The sequence below is a fragment of the Bidens hawaiensis genome, unplaced genomic scaffold, assembly GCF_021521415.1.
Source record: "Bidens hawaiensis isolate Kalapana, Puna unplaced genomic scaffold, B.hawaiensis_p1.1 tig00003004_1, whole genome shotgun sequence".
Taxonomy (NCBI): Eukaryota; Viridiplantae; Streptophyta; class Magnoliopsida; order Asterales; family Asteraceae; genus Bidens; species Bidens hawaiensis.
In genome coordinates this window covers 801,018-813,255 of record NW_027491161.1, presented here as the reverse complement: position 1 = coordinate 813,255, position 12,238 = coordinate 801,018, and the positions used below count along the sequence as shown (strand labels likewise).

Below are 12,238 nucleotides of genomic sequence, written 5' to 3'. Positions count from 1 at the left end.
TATTATAATCCCAATACTAAACTGGGCTGCATAACTAATCTGGGTGTAGCTGGAACGCCCAGAAAGTGACAATAGGCTTAGGTTGTGATGTTGTTCAATGTCTAATACTTAAAACCGAACTTGGCTCAGACTCCCGTTTTCCCAGCTGGGCCAAGTTGCTCGTTTACGCGTTCAGAAAACAGTTATGGGAAAATAAGCTTGGGTAAATGTATTGGTTAACAAAATGATTAAGTTATAAAGAAAGATCACATATTGAGGTCCTGGATTAGCCACGGGGCCCGTTTCCGTTTATTCAGTTTGATTAAAGAAGAAACACGCACAATCCATCCGAATTGTCCAGGTTTTTCATAGAAAAGTTCGTTTTTACTTAATTAGTCCAAAAATATGATTTTTGATCACTCTTGGTGTTTTGATATTCCCGCAGATTCACTAGTCGCGAACTTGCCGGTTTTTATAAAAACTGAATTTGTTTAATATTCAGATTAGCATAATTAATTAACCATTAATAATTAAATTATGAAAATTTAACCACTTGTCAATTAAAATATGTAGATTTTTATAAAAATATTTCTGGAATTTATTTACTGATTTATTAATTTATAAAAATTCATTTTATCAGCTATATTTCGTCTGAAAATCGTCCGTTCACCCCAAACAATTTTCAAAAATTCACCAAAAATTCCTGAATACTCAAATAATGTCTCAAAACAACATGTATCAATTCCAGAATGTAAAAAGCTCGTGCAATTTTCTTTTCGGCCCAATTTCGGCTATAAAATTCACACGAACGCAAATAAAAAAAACACCCTTAATCTTCTCCAAATGATCCCAAAATTCATATGTGATCAAAATACATCAAATCTGAGTTCCCAGAAAAATTTCATAATTTTTGAAGTATTTTAGCTATTTTTCCTAAATAAACGTCCCAATTCGGTAATAAATTCGCCAAATATTCTCGGATGGTCGAAAAATTACCAAATTTAAAACAGGGACTCATTGAAATGGTCCCTGATGTCCCTGAAAAATTTTAAGTCCTAACAATATGCACATCACAACCTTAACCTAAATAGCCCGTAAGCGAGTGTTTCGGCATTACCTTAGCGGGTTTGGCTCGTTTCCGACCTTTTAATCAAGTTTTCAGGTTCTTGTGCTTCTAAGAAAGCTAGGTACAAGTCCTATATCACAAACCAAGCAATATTTCATCAACATAACAGCCCTTAAGTTAGGGTTTCGGCTAGTGCACAAAAACGAACTTTTAAACCGTAAAATCGTCGTTTCAACCCTTTAATCCGTGTTTATGGCCAAAAAAACTATCAAAAAAGGTTCCTTACCATGTGTATGATCAAAACATGTTTATGGACCATTTTTAGGATTTTTACACGGTTAGGAATGATTTTTAGTAACCAAGACATGTTTTTATGGTATTAAACAATTTCAAACAAATTCAAAAGCTACTTATTTAAGCTCTTACCTTAGGGTTTTGGAAGTTTTCTGGCTGAAACAGAAGTGGTGTCCAGAGTTTTCCAAGAAATGATGTTAAAAATGGCTTGAATCTAGTTTAAATGTGAATGAATAAACAAGGGGGGTGGCGGCTGCGATCGGATCATCATGGGCCCCCTTGGGGCCCATTTTGGCCAAAGTTTCTGATTTCTCAAGCCCAAATACGAAAAGCCCGGTCCAAATTTAGTTCGGGTTCGGTTTTTGGCGCGAAAAACTTATCGGTTGCGTTAAACAACGCGAAAACAAGTGTTTTTCGGCTAGTTTTGTGTAAAATTATAAAAACATACTATATGTTTGTAAAAATCAAAAATATTTTCATGGATCGCTTAAAACATTTCAAATAAGTGTTTGGTAAGTCTTTTTCGGCTTAACGGATACTACAATGCTTGGTTTGTAACTATCTTTCGCGTTTAAATCTATAGCGGGTGGTTAAACGAGCATGTTTTCGTTTAACTTGTTTGCTATCAAACTAAGACCATATTGCTAATATTTTAGCTTGTATAGATCGTATATCACTTATAAATGCCCCCCCGAGATATCTGGGTCATAACCCGACCCGTTCGGTTAATCGTTCATTTGTTACGCAAAAGACGTTTATTTGCTTAAACAGTAAATACGTACTAAGGTGTACCTTTGTTTTGGCTCAAATGTCACAACACTTCAAGGTTAATCTCTTCCATTATTCGAGTCTAATCAAGCTTCAATTATCAAGAGAAGAGATCAAAGTGTAGAGCAAAAAGAAGAGCTTTTATAAGCTATCAATCCAACCATCTTACTTGTATTTTGGGGGATCAATACTAGAGGTTGTTCTGGTGTTTTGACAAATGATGATTCATCATTTTGTTGATGATTTACAGGGGGGAGACACACTCTATCTTGATATGGTGTTGTTTTATATTGGGTTGGGTTGGGTTGGGTTGGGTTGGGTTAAGAACTATATCTTGATATAGAGTTAACTAGTTTTTAGGTGAAGATTCCATAGTGAGATTAAGAAGAGTTGTAAAACTAAGTAATTTGTGTACTTGGTGAAAAAGATGATCACTTTCTTGAAGAGTAAGACAATTATCCTTACCGTTTTAGGGAGACGACTAGTGAAGAAAATTCTCGATCTGGAAGAGGACGTAGAGTGAATTAGCTAACATTAACTTGAACCTCTATAAATACGGTTGTGTCATCTCTAACTCTTAAACTCTTTACTTATTTGTGTCTATTTATTTTATAAGTTGTAAAAAGAGTTTAGCAAAGTCATTAGGTCATTAAAATTGGACTAAAATCTAAGAAAAGCATTTCACATCCCCTCTAGTTTTCTGCAATACCCTTACACCTCTATCAAGCAGGTTGGAAGGTGACGAAATACGATTTCTAACCATTCTCAACACAAAAGCAATTAGTTTATATACGGACCCGATTATTCATTCACATCTAATTATGGAGTCAATTTTCATGCTAAGATTTCGTCATAAAACATTTTGTATTTTCTTCTTTTCGAACCACATTTATTTTCCGAGCCAGTCTATCTATCTCTGACAAGCCTTCAACCGTCCGAGCTATTTAAGGCTTCTAGACCGACTCATGAATCCAATTATTTAGGTCCAAGGCACTAAGTCTCTACCTCACCAACAAAAACAACGGCGACCATCCACCATCCGACTTAATCAACGACCTCGATCTCTACCGCTTCGAACCCTTCGATCTCCCGGAAACCGGATGGAATCCATAAACCCTCGCTCCTTGTCGGGTTCGAACCCGGACATAAAGCCCTGATATGTCCCTTCACCCAGATGTCTGCCAAACTGGTCCGGGCGAGAATCAAACTCGTATCTCCACTACATGGGGCGGGCCTCTTACCACTTTTTTTATAACGACGACTTTCTTGTATTTAGGCTATCGCACTCTCCAGCATTGGAGACAATGTTGTAAAAGTCGTTAGGCGGTCGACTGGGGAGTTGCGAGTACTTGGGAGTAGTCGGGGATTACTCGGAAAATACCTAAGGAGTACTCAGCCGAGGCGGCGAGTACTCGATCTAGGCGGGGAGTAATCGGGAAGTACTCGGGAGTTTTACAACATTGATTGGAGAGCACCGATGCCCAATTCTGACTAAACTATGTTGTCTTGACTGGGTCCACGCCACCCCCCCCCCCCTGAAAAACCATTCTGTCGACTGACCCTTGATAGTCGTTGTGTAACCACCAAGCGAAGTTCTCTCGACCAACTCTTTATTTTACTTATTAATATAGAAAAAAAAAAGAAACAAATTGTTTTCCGCAACAAGTAGCTTGTCAACCAAGCTTCCTTGATTCACATTCAACACATTCCTAAATTCTTATTCCACACACCGTCGTCAGATTCTCTACCACCACCACCATGGATAACAACTCCTCCTCAGTAAACCCTAACCCCACCTCATTACCTCTTCCACCGGGCTGCCAATTCTTCCCATCAGAACACCAACTCATCACCCACTACCTCACCAACAAAAACAACGGCGACCATCCACCATCCGACTTAATCAACGACCTCGATCTCTACCGCTTCGAACCCTTCGATCTCCCGGAAACCGCCCGGTTCGTGTTCGGGCGCGAAGGCAAACGCAAGCACTGGTACTGTTTTGCTCCGATGCCTCGGGTTAAGCGAGGACGAGGTGAAAAGAGAGCAGCCGGTGGTGGGGTTTGGCGGAGGAGTGGTTCGGTGAAGGATATTGTGGGTGCGGGTCTACAGGGGGTTGTGTTGGGGACAAGGAAGACGTTCGTGTTTTATTTGGGGGATTCGGCTAAGACTGCTGTTAGGACTAAGTGGATCATGTATGAGTATGCATTGGTTGATCAAAAAATGGTAATTTGATTAATAATCTCTTAATCTTCTTGATGATGATATAAATTGTTCTATTTTAGAAATATTATTAATTGTTTATGGTCTTCATTTGTTGAAGAATTCAATTAATTTGTAAAATTGTAGTTAATGTTTTGAGTACCTGGGCTATTCAAAAAGCTCGCGGCTTGTATCTTGTTTGATAAAAGCTCGAATAAAATTTGATTTGAAACTACCTTAGCCGAGCTGGCTCATTTTTGTAACTGCGCCGAGCTCAACCCAATCTCGGCTCGTTGGCTCGATTTTAGGCTCGTTTAACTTCAAGATTGAGCTGCCTCGTTTAATTTCGAAACCACCCTGGCTCCACTCGGGTTCAACTTGTGAACAGCCCTTGTTCATCCATATACAAATGCTTAGCAGTAGAACAATGACATATTACTTGAATTAATTTGTTAACTTGTAAGTAAATGTATAAATTGCTTATGTTATGTTCTATTTCAGAAATATTAGTTTTAATGTAATAATCTGTTTCATGAAGTTTTAATTTTGGGGATTTTGGTATGAATTGCTACTTTTATGTTGTCTTAATGTGTTGAAGAATTGAATTTATCTAAGTTTGTGATTAAATGTTTGATTTTAATTCATATGCAACAGTTTAGTAGCAGTATAATGTCATATTCTAGTGATTAATTTGTTTAATAAAGTCTCAGTTTTTGTTGATTTTGGAATGAATTTTTAATTGTATGTGGTGTTTATGTGTTTAAGAATTGAATTAATATTTATATTCGTAATTTAATGTTTGGTTTTTATCCTGGGGACACATAAGCCTTTTGTTTTATTTTGGTGGTTCGCCTAAAACTGTCGTCAGGACAATTGGATCATGTATGACAGTATGAGTATGCATTGTTTGATCAAAAAATGGTAATCTTTAATATTATTTTGTAATTTTGTTGATTTTTATGTAAGGGGGTGTTTGGGATTGCTTATTTTCATCAACTTATAACTTATTAACTTTTTGAAAACTAATAAGGTGTTTGGGATTGCTTATATTGTGAGAGGAAAAGTTCTATAAGTTCCACTTTTGTAACTTATTAACTTAATGAAAAGTTATAAGGAGGTAAAATAAGGAATCCCAAACACCCCCTAAGTTGTTGTGTTTCAGAGATAGTTGGCGTGTGTTGATATGTTTTATGAAGTTTTAGTTTTGTTGATTTTTGTATGAATTGCTAATTGTTTGTAGTGTTCATTTGCTGAAGAGTTGAATTAATCTGTAAAATTGTAGTTAGTGCTTGATGTTCACCTATATACAACAGTTTAGTAGTAGAAAAATGATGAATTTTACTTTAGACATATTATTAGTTGAATTAATTTGTGAATTTGTATGTAAATGTATAAATAGCTTATTTTATGTTCCATATCAGAAATGTTAGTTTAATGAATCAATCTGTTTCATGAAGTTTTAATTTTGGGGATTTTTGTATGAATTGCTAATTACTGGTTTTGTTACTGTGTTAATCTGTAAAATTGTAGTTAAGTGTTTGATGTTCATCCATACACAACATTTTAGTAGCAGAACAGTGTGATATTCTGTTATAGAAAATATTAATTGGAGTGTATTAATTTGTTTAATGAAGTCTTAAATTTTGTTGATTTTTGTGTGAATTGTTAATTGTAGGTGGTGTGTATGTCGAAGATTTGAATTAGTCTGTAAATTTGTTGTTAAATTGTTTGATGTCCATCCATATAAAACAGTTTAGTAGCACAATTGTGCCATATGCTATTTTAGATCATAATAAAGCGAACAAATGCTAAACTGTAATTTATCAGGATTAGTTATATAGACTTGTTATACTGTTAAAAGTTGCATCACATGATAATAACTGATGCTAGTAGTGTTAATCTGTTATATGATTTCTTGATTTTGCTTGTAATCTTCAACACAGTTAAAACCAAAAATAAGAACTATATTTCACATTGCAGCTGTATATTTAAACATATTAGATTTAGCTGTTTACAATAAGTTTACTTAACTGTTGTAGGCGGATAATATGCTTTGATTGTCAAACAAACATTCCATACTTCGTTGAATCAACAATCAAAAGTTCGGTTTAATCCAATTTTTAACTAGATTAACAAACTTAAAAGATCATTGAATAGTAATTTAGCGTACAAATAATTCATATAGGGCAAATGAAATTGAATGTTTGATGATGGATAAAGCAAATTCTGGTTTATTTCAAGAATCAAGGCATGCTTAAAGACTAAACAAATTAAGGGTGTGATGTCATGTTGGTTGTTTTTTGTATACCTTACTTGCATTTACTAATCTTTTAGTTCTCTTTATATTTATCAACAAAAGTACTGTTTTGTATATTTAATTTTTTGATAACTCTTACCTTTTTGTGTCAGGCCGAGGCTTCTTATGTACTTTGCCGAGTGTTTGCCAAATCTCACCACTCAAATGATAAAGATAAACCAGAGCCTTTTAACGAGCTTGTTAAAACAGTGTGTAACATTGGTACTCAATGTGATGATATGGTAAGTTATAACTTTTTTGATCATTGTACCTTATGCGTTAAAACTTGTCTTTTGGTTATATAATTCTCTCTAAAATCTTATTCTTTTACGTTTTATTTTTGTTCTGGAATGTATATGGTATTATTTTTTTTAATTATTTAGTTCATATTCTAGTTTCCTTCTAGCATTTAATTCCTAACTTTGTTATTAGTAAGTAGATGATGCAGCTAGGGTTAGAAGTTTAGAAAAATATATTTAACTATTTGTAAATTGTAATTATATAAAACTATGTCGTTTTGGTAACCGGATCTTAAAAGTGTGATATTGACCTGTTAACTCATTTAACATGATGACTTAAACGGATTTGGCGTGTCATAAACAACATGGGCGAGTTCAACCCATTTAGACACGTTTTAACTGTGTCATACTGTCATTAACGTGCCGGCCTGTGGATGACCCGAATTCGTTTTAACTTTATTCACTTACAAAGTTCATTTTTCAATGGGAGTAGACTAATAATTATCTCAAGTTATGAACTTTTGATATTCCTCTGTGCAGGTGAATCTAATGGCTTTTGAAGGAGACTTCCTTGAGCTAAATGATCTTCTAACCCCACTATAGTGGGTCAAACAGAATCCAATTAATTAATGGGCTTGGTTATTTACCACCAATTGAATGATGATATATCTCAAAACTCAAAAATGGAAAACCTTATAGGTTTGGTTTAATGGAAACCTTGACAAAATTTGCCCCAATATTCAACAGCTGTGAAAATGGCAATGTTGCCACAAGGTATCTTGTTTTGTTATTTCCAGTTATTTGTTTTCTTGTTTCAATCTTCTACACCGAACCGTCAATCGGGTCTTTTGGATTGGGAATGCAGATTTGACAGCCAAATTTTGGTGTCACGGACAGAGCGGTGGCTAGACCAGATGCTTCACGTCGCTTGTGTCATACAGGCTGTTTGTTTTCGGGTTATGTTTCTGTTTCTAAGTGGATCTACTTTATCATGTTGAAAGATTTTTAAGTTATGTAATTAATGGAGTTAAGTATTTCTATAATCTTATTTTACAATGTGATAATAATGTGGGAACCAAGCACAGGCTGAGCTGAAGCTAACATATAAGGCTAGGGATGTAAGTAAGACGAGACCAAGCGAGCTTGGCTCATGTTGACTTACGAGGGCTCGAGCTCGCTTGATTCATTTCAAGCTCTTGTTTCAAAAGCTTGAGCTTGCACTTGCTCAGGTTGTGAGTTGTTTTTTAGAGTTTGAGCTTGAATTTGGCTCTACTTGCTTATTATTTATTGATTAGTTTATATATATTTAATTTTTTTTGGTTACATTTTTGAATTATCATTTTTAATATACAATATAATATAAGTGAATCATTTAGTTATTTTTATCATAACTTTATATGTAATAAATGTTAGTGTTTAGTCTAGGTTTAATTGTGTTCCTATTCGTTTCGTAAGAGCATAAACACTAGCTTCCCATCCTCATTAAAATTTAATTAAACGATACACGTATTTCAAAATTTTTAACATCTTAAAGAAATCTGTTACGTCTCATTTTTCATATTTGTCTTCCATCCAATTAAATTATATTTGTTTATTCTACTTTTATTTTTTTTCTTTTTCTTTTTTCTTTTATCAACAACCACTTATAAAAACATAATGAATAATTATATAGGGTGAATAAGGAAATATAAAATTTAGGAGTTAACGTGGGTTCTCACAAAATTTGAGAGGGGAAAAATGAGGATAAGGTTTCTGATGTAGGTTAAAAAAATACAAGTTTTTATTGAGTTTCCATATATGTTAGGTATAGTGATAAACTGATAAGTATGATAATGCTCTAAGGGAAGGATATATGATAAGGGGCGAAAAATAAATGGCGTTTTGAACCTAAGATGAGGTTGGTGTTATGTTAGTTGATACGGTCATTAAGTACCATACTTAGATTATATTGAGCCAAAACTGTGTTGACCTATAATTAGCTTGTCCCAATGGGTGTCAAATAAGTGCAACCTAGAGCTAATCAAGTTGAACTAAATTGTGTCAAATCAAAATTCGCCGGGTTAAAAAAATTACATTAAATAAAGTCTGCATAGAAATGTAAGCAACAAGTATTATTATTAAACATAATAAACAAAATACATATTACAGTTAACCTTCACATGATTTCAACTTTTAAAAATGATCAATTGCAACTTTATTCGTAACATTTGCAATTTTTTTTTAACACATTATTCAATTATAGCTTAATTGCTAATTTTTCAAAACAAAATTAAATGTTAGACAGGAAAACTGGGCTCAAAAAGTTAGGTTCAAAAGGTTGGATTTGAGGCACTAAAAAAATATAGATGGGGTCACTTGGGTCTTTGAGTGTAATATTAGAAATTTAAAAAATAAACTGTAGGTTTGAGAGGATGCCTACGCCCCAGGTTCCAACATTGAATCCGCCTCTTCGCTTTTATGTTCTTGTCAATTATAAAAGCACACCCCCCCCCCCCCTGCTGTTTGAACTAAATGAAAAACGAGCCTCGATTCCATTAGATTTGATTCGTTGTCACTTGCAAGGACTTTTACCCGTTTGCTCGGTTGTTAATTACCGTTAATATTTGGCAGTTGTTGATGACTTTTCTAAAAGATGGTGGACCGTTGCAAACAAAACAAATGAAATCACACTATAAAAAACTAATTTATTTACAAGCTTTTTTCTCGCTTAAAAATGTTAAAAACTCTACTGCACAAACCCTTTCTTCATATTACACAAGTTTTTTCTAAATAAATCGCCACATGTTCTATGTGGGCTAGGCCAACATCAGGAGCAGGAACTTAGGCTGTATCATTACAGACCATGAGGAGGCACGAACTAGTGGATTCGTGGGAGGCATGGAAGGAGCAATACATGAGCCTTGTAATAGCAAAATTTGCATCGGAGACTTGTCACTGCAAATAGGAATATGCGTTCAACAAGCCGGGCGTGACTAGTGACATAGACCCGATTAGAAGTTGAGTCAAGGCAACGATAGCCTTTATATTGAGAGCAGTAAACAAGAAAAATGACGGAATACTTCTTTGTGTGAGTTTGTGTACCACATAATCCCGAAGATTCTTGACAAGCAAACAAGTGAAAAGTATCATATGCGGGTTGTTTTGTAAACGGGTAATTTCACGATCAATGTTGTAATTCGTTCCTCTATCATCCACACAAGTAACGGAGAACACAAAAGCTTTGGAATATTATTTTCGAGCACTCGAACGAAACCCATTCTTACCACAAGCTTTTAATAATATGGCCGTGATCTGTCATTACGTGCGACTAATAAAAAAAGTAAATAAAGATCAAATTCACTGGTATTTGACTTTTGAATCATTCCAATTCTTCAATGTTTTAACAAACTCCAGGAATTAAATGTAAGATGGAACATTTTTGAGCTAAAGGCATATATCCAATATGTTGGACGGATGTTACCATCAAATAAGATAGCGAATCCAGTTTCTAAATGTGTCTATGTTTGTGTTCGACCGACCATTTTTGTTGTGGTGTGTAGGGATATGATAGGCGGTGAAAAGCATCATTGTCATCTAGTAATTTCCGAGCATTGTTGTTTACAAATTCAGTGTTGCCATCATTTTAAAAAACCTTAATCTTGTGAGAAAATTGTGTTTGACAAATTGCATGAATATCGTGAATATGTTGTAGAAATCAGATTTAGTTTTTAGATGATAAATCCATGTAAATTTAGAAAAATCGTCAACACCTGCCACATAATAACGGCCATTAACAACCGAGCAAACGGTAAAAGTCCTCATAAGTGACAACGAATGAAATCTAATGGAATCGAGGCTAGTTTTTCATTTAGTAACGTTTATGAAGAGTGTCTTAACTGAATTTTTTTCTTAACTGAATTTGTTCTTAATCGTCACACAATGGCTAGTTAGACCAAATATTGATGAAGAAGTTCGTAGAGATCAAGCTAGCCGGGTCCAACGGCTCTTTAGGACCAAAATCAATAGCATTAATGGCAGGATACCAATTACAATATAAATGGGGGTATGATGAACAAGATAGGGCAGTTACTCACTTGCACCTCACTACATACACACTCTTGTTCTCTAGCACTTGTTCATCATTAGTTCTCGAGTTCTAACACTTTTTACTTATTGATAAATCTGAGGCCGGCGAATAATTTTCCCCTCCTAAGGTTTTTTGTCGAAGATCCTATTCAAGATCAAGGGTTTTTCCTCGTTATATCCTAAGCCATTTACTGCTTTATACTTGCAATAACTTAAAAAACACGCTAACTCACTTACAAAGTATCACTAAATTGCTTAGGTAATTTTGGCCAAAACAATAATGGCCAAGTTTTAGAATTTATTGTAAAATTTTGTTTTTCGTTTCCGGTCAGAAAGCCAGTTTTTTCAATTCAAGATTTTTGTGAATTTTTACTTAGTAAATCTTGAATTGCGTTTTAAAATATTATATAAATAGAAAAGCTAATGTAAAGCACTATACAATATCATGAGATCATTGATAAACTAATAGAAACGAGTAGTGTGTTGCAAATTGTCAACGCCGCATCATCGTACGTGTGTCTTCCTTGTGTGTTTGTGTGTGTAGGATCAGGTTCCTTTGATAACCACTACGAATTGTGAAAACTTTTAAAACCACACAAATAAAAACATGTAAAAACATGTGTTCCTATATTTTAAAATTTTGGTAGAGCTTCTATACATTTTTAAGAGTACTTTCATAAAACTAAAAATAAAAAAAAACGGCAGGAGAACTTTTTTAAAAAATTGACAAAATTACCATTTTCTCTTGTTACATATGTAACAACCTATGTAAAAAATGGTGTAACATATGTAACATGCGAAACAATAATTTTTTATCGATTTTTTTAAAAGATTCTCACGACTTATAGTGGTTCTCAAATTGCCCTAGCCCTATATATTATATGGTGAATATTAACATTATCATGTTTAAAAAGATTTTGGTTCATGGCTCTGATAACAAATGCTAACAGGGTCCATATAGATATTATATTTAAGTGTATAAGTGTAAAATATAGTGTAACTTAGAATATATTTAATAGAATTAGTTATAATATAAAAATGAAAATTAGATAACATGAAGATAGAAAACAAATATTAAGGCAAGCTTTATAAAATAAAAGAAGTAAAATGAAATACCTAGGTTTATTGGAGAATAATCCTCACAATTACAATCAAGTGGAAATTTACAATTTATAGAGTGTTGACACGTATATTATAAATAATGCTCAAAAATCATAACTCAAAACTCCCCGACACAAATTATAACAGAAGATCCCCATATAATATCAAGGCTTCAAGAATGTTCAACCCAAAAAGAAATCCAGAAAATTATCAACTAAATAAAGAATT

The 12,238-nt window shown here is 34.0% G+C and overlaps 1 protein-coding gene across 1 annotated transcript; it reads left to right on the top strand.

Annotated features, from left to right (window-relative positions):
* Positions 1-3,865: 3,865 nt before the first annotated feature.
* LOC143621961 (NAC domain-containing protein 72-like) lies at positions 3,866-7,950 on the top strand. Its single transcript, XM_077093227.1, has 3 exons — positions 3,866-4,333; positions 6,719-6,847; positions 7,385-7,950. The coding sequence occupies exons 1-3, from the start codon at positions 3,866-3,868 to the stop codon at positions 7,445-7,447; spliced, it is 660 nt and encodes a 219-aa protein (XP_076949342.1). The 3' UTR covers positions 7,448-7,950.
* Positions 7,951-12,238: the final 4,288 nt, after the last annotated feature.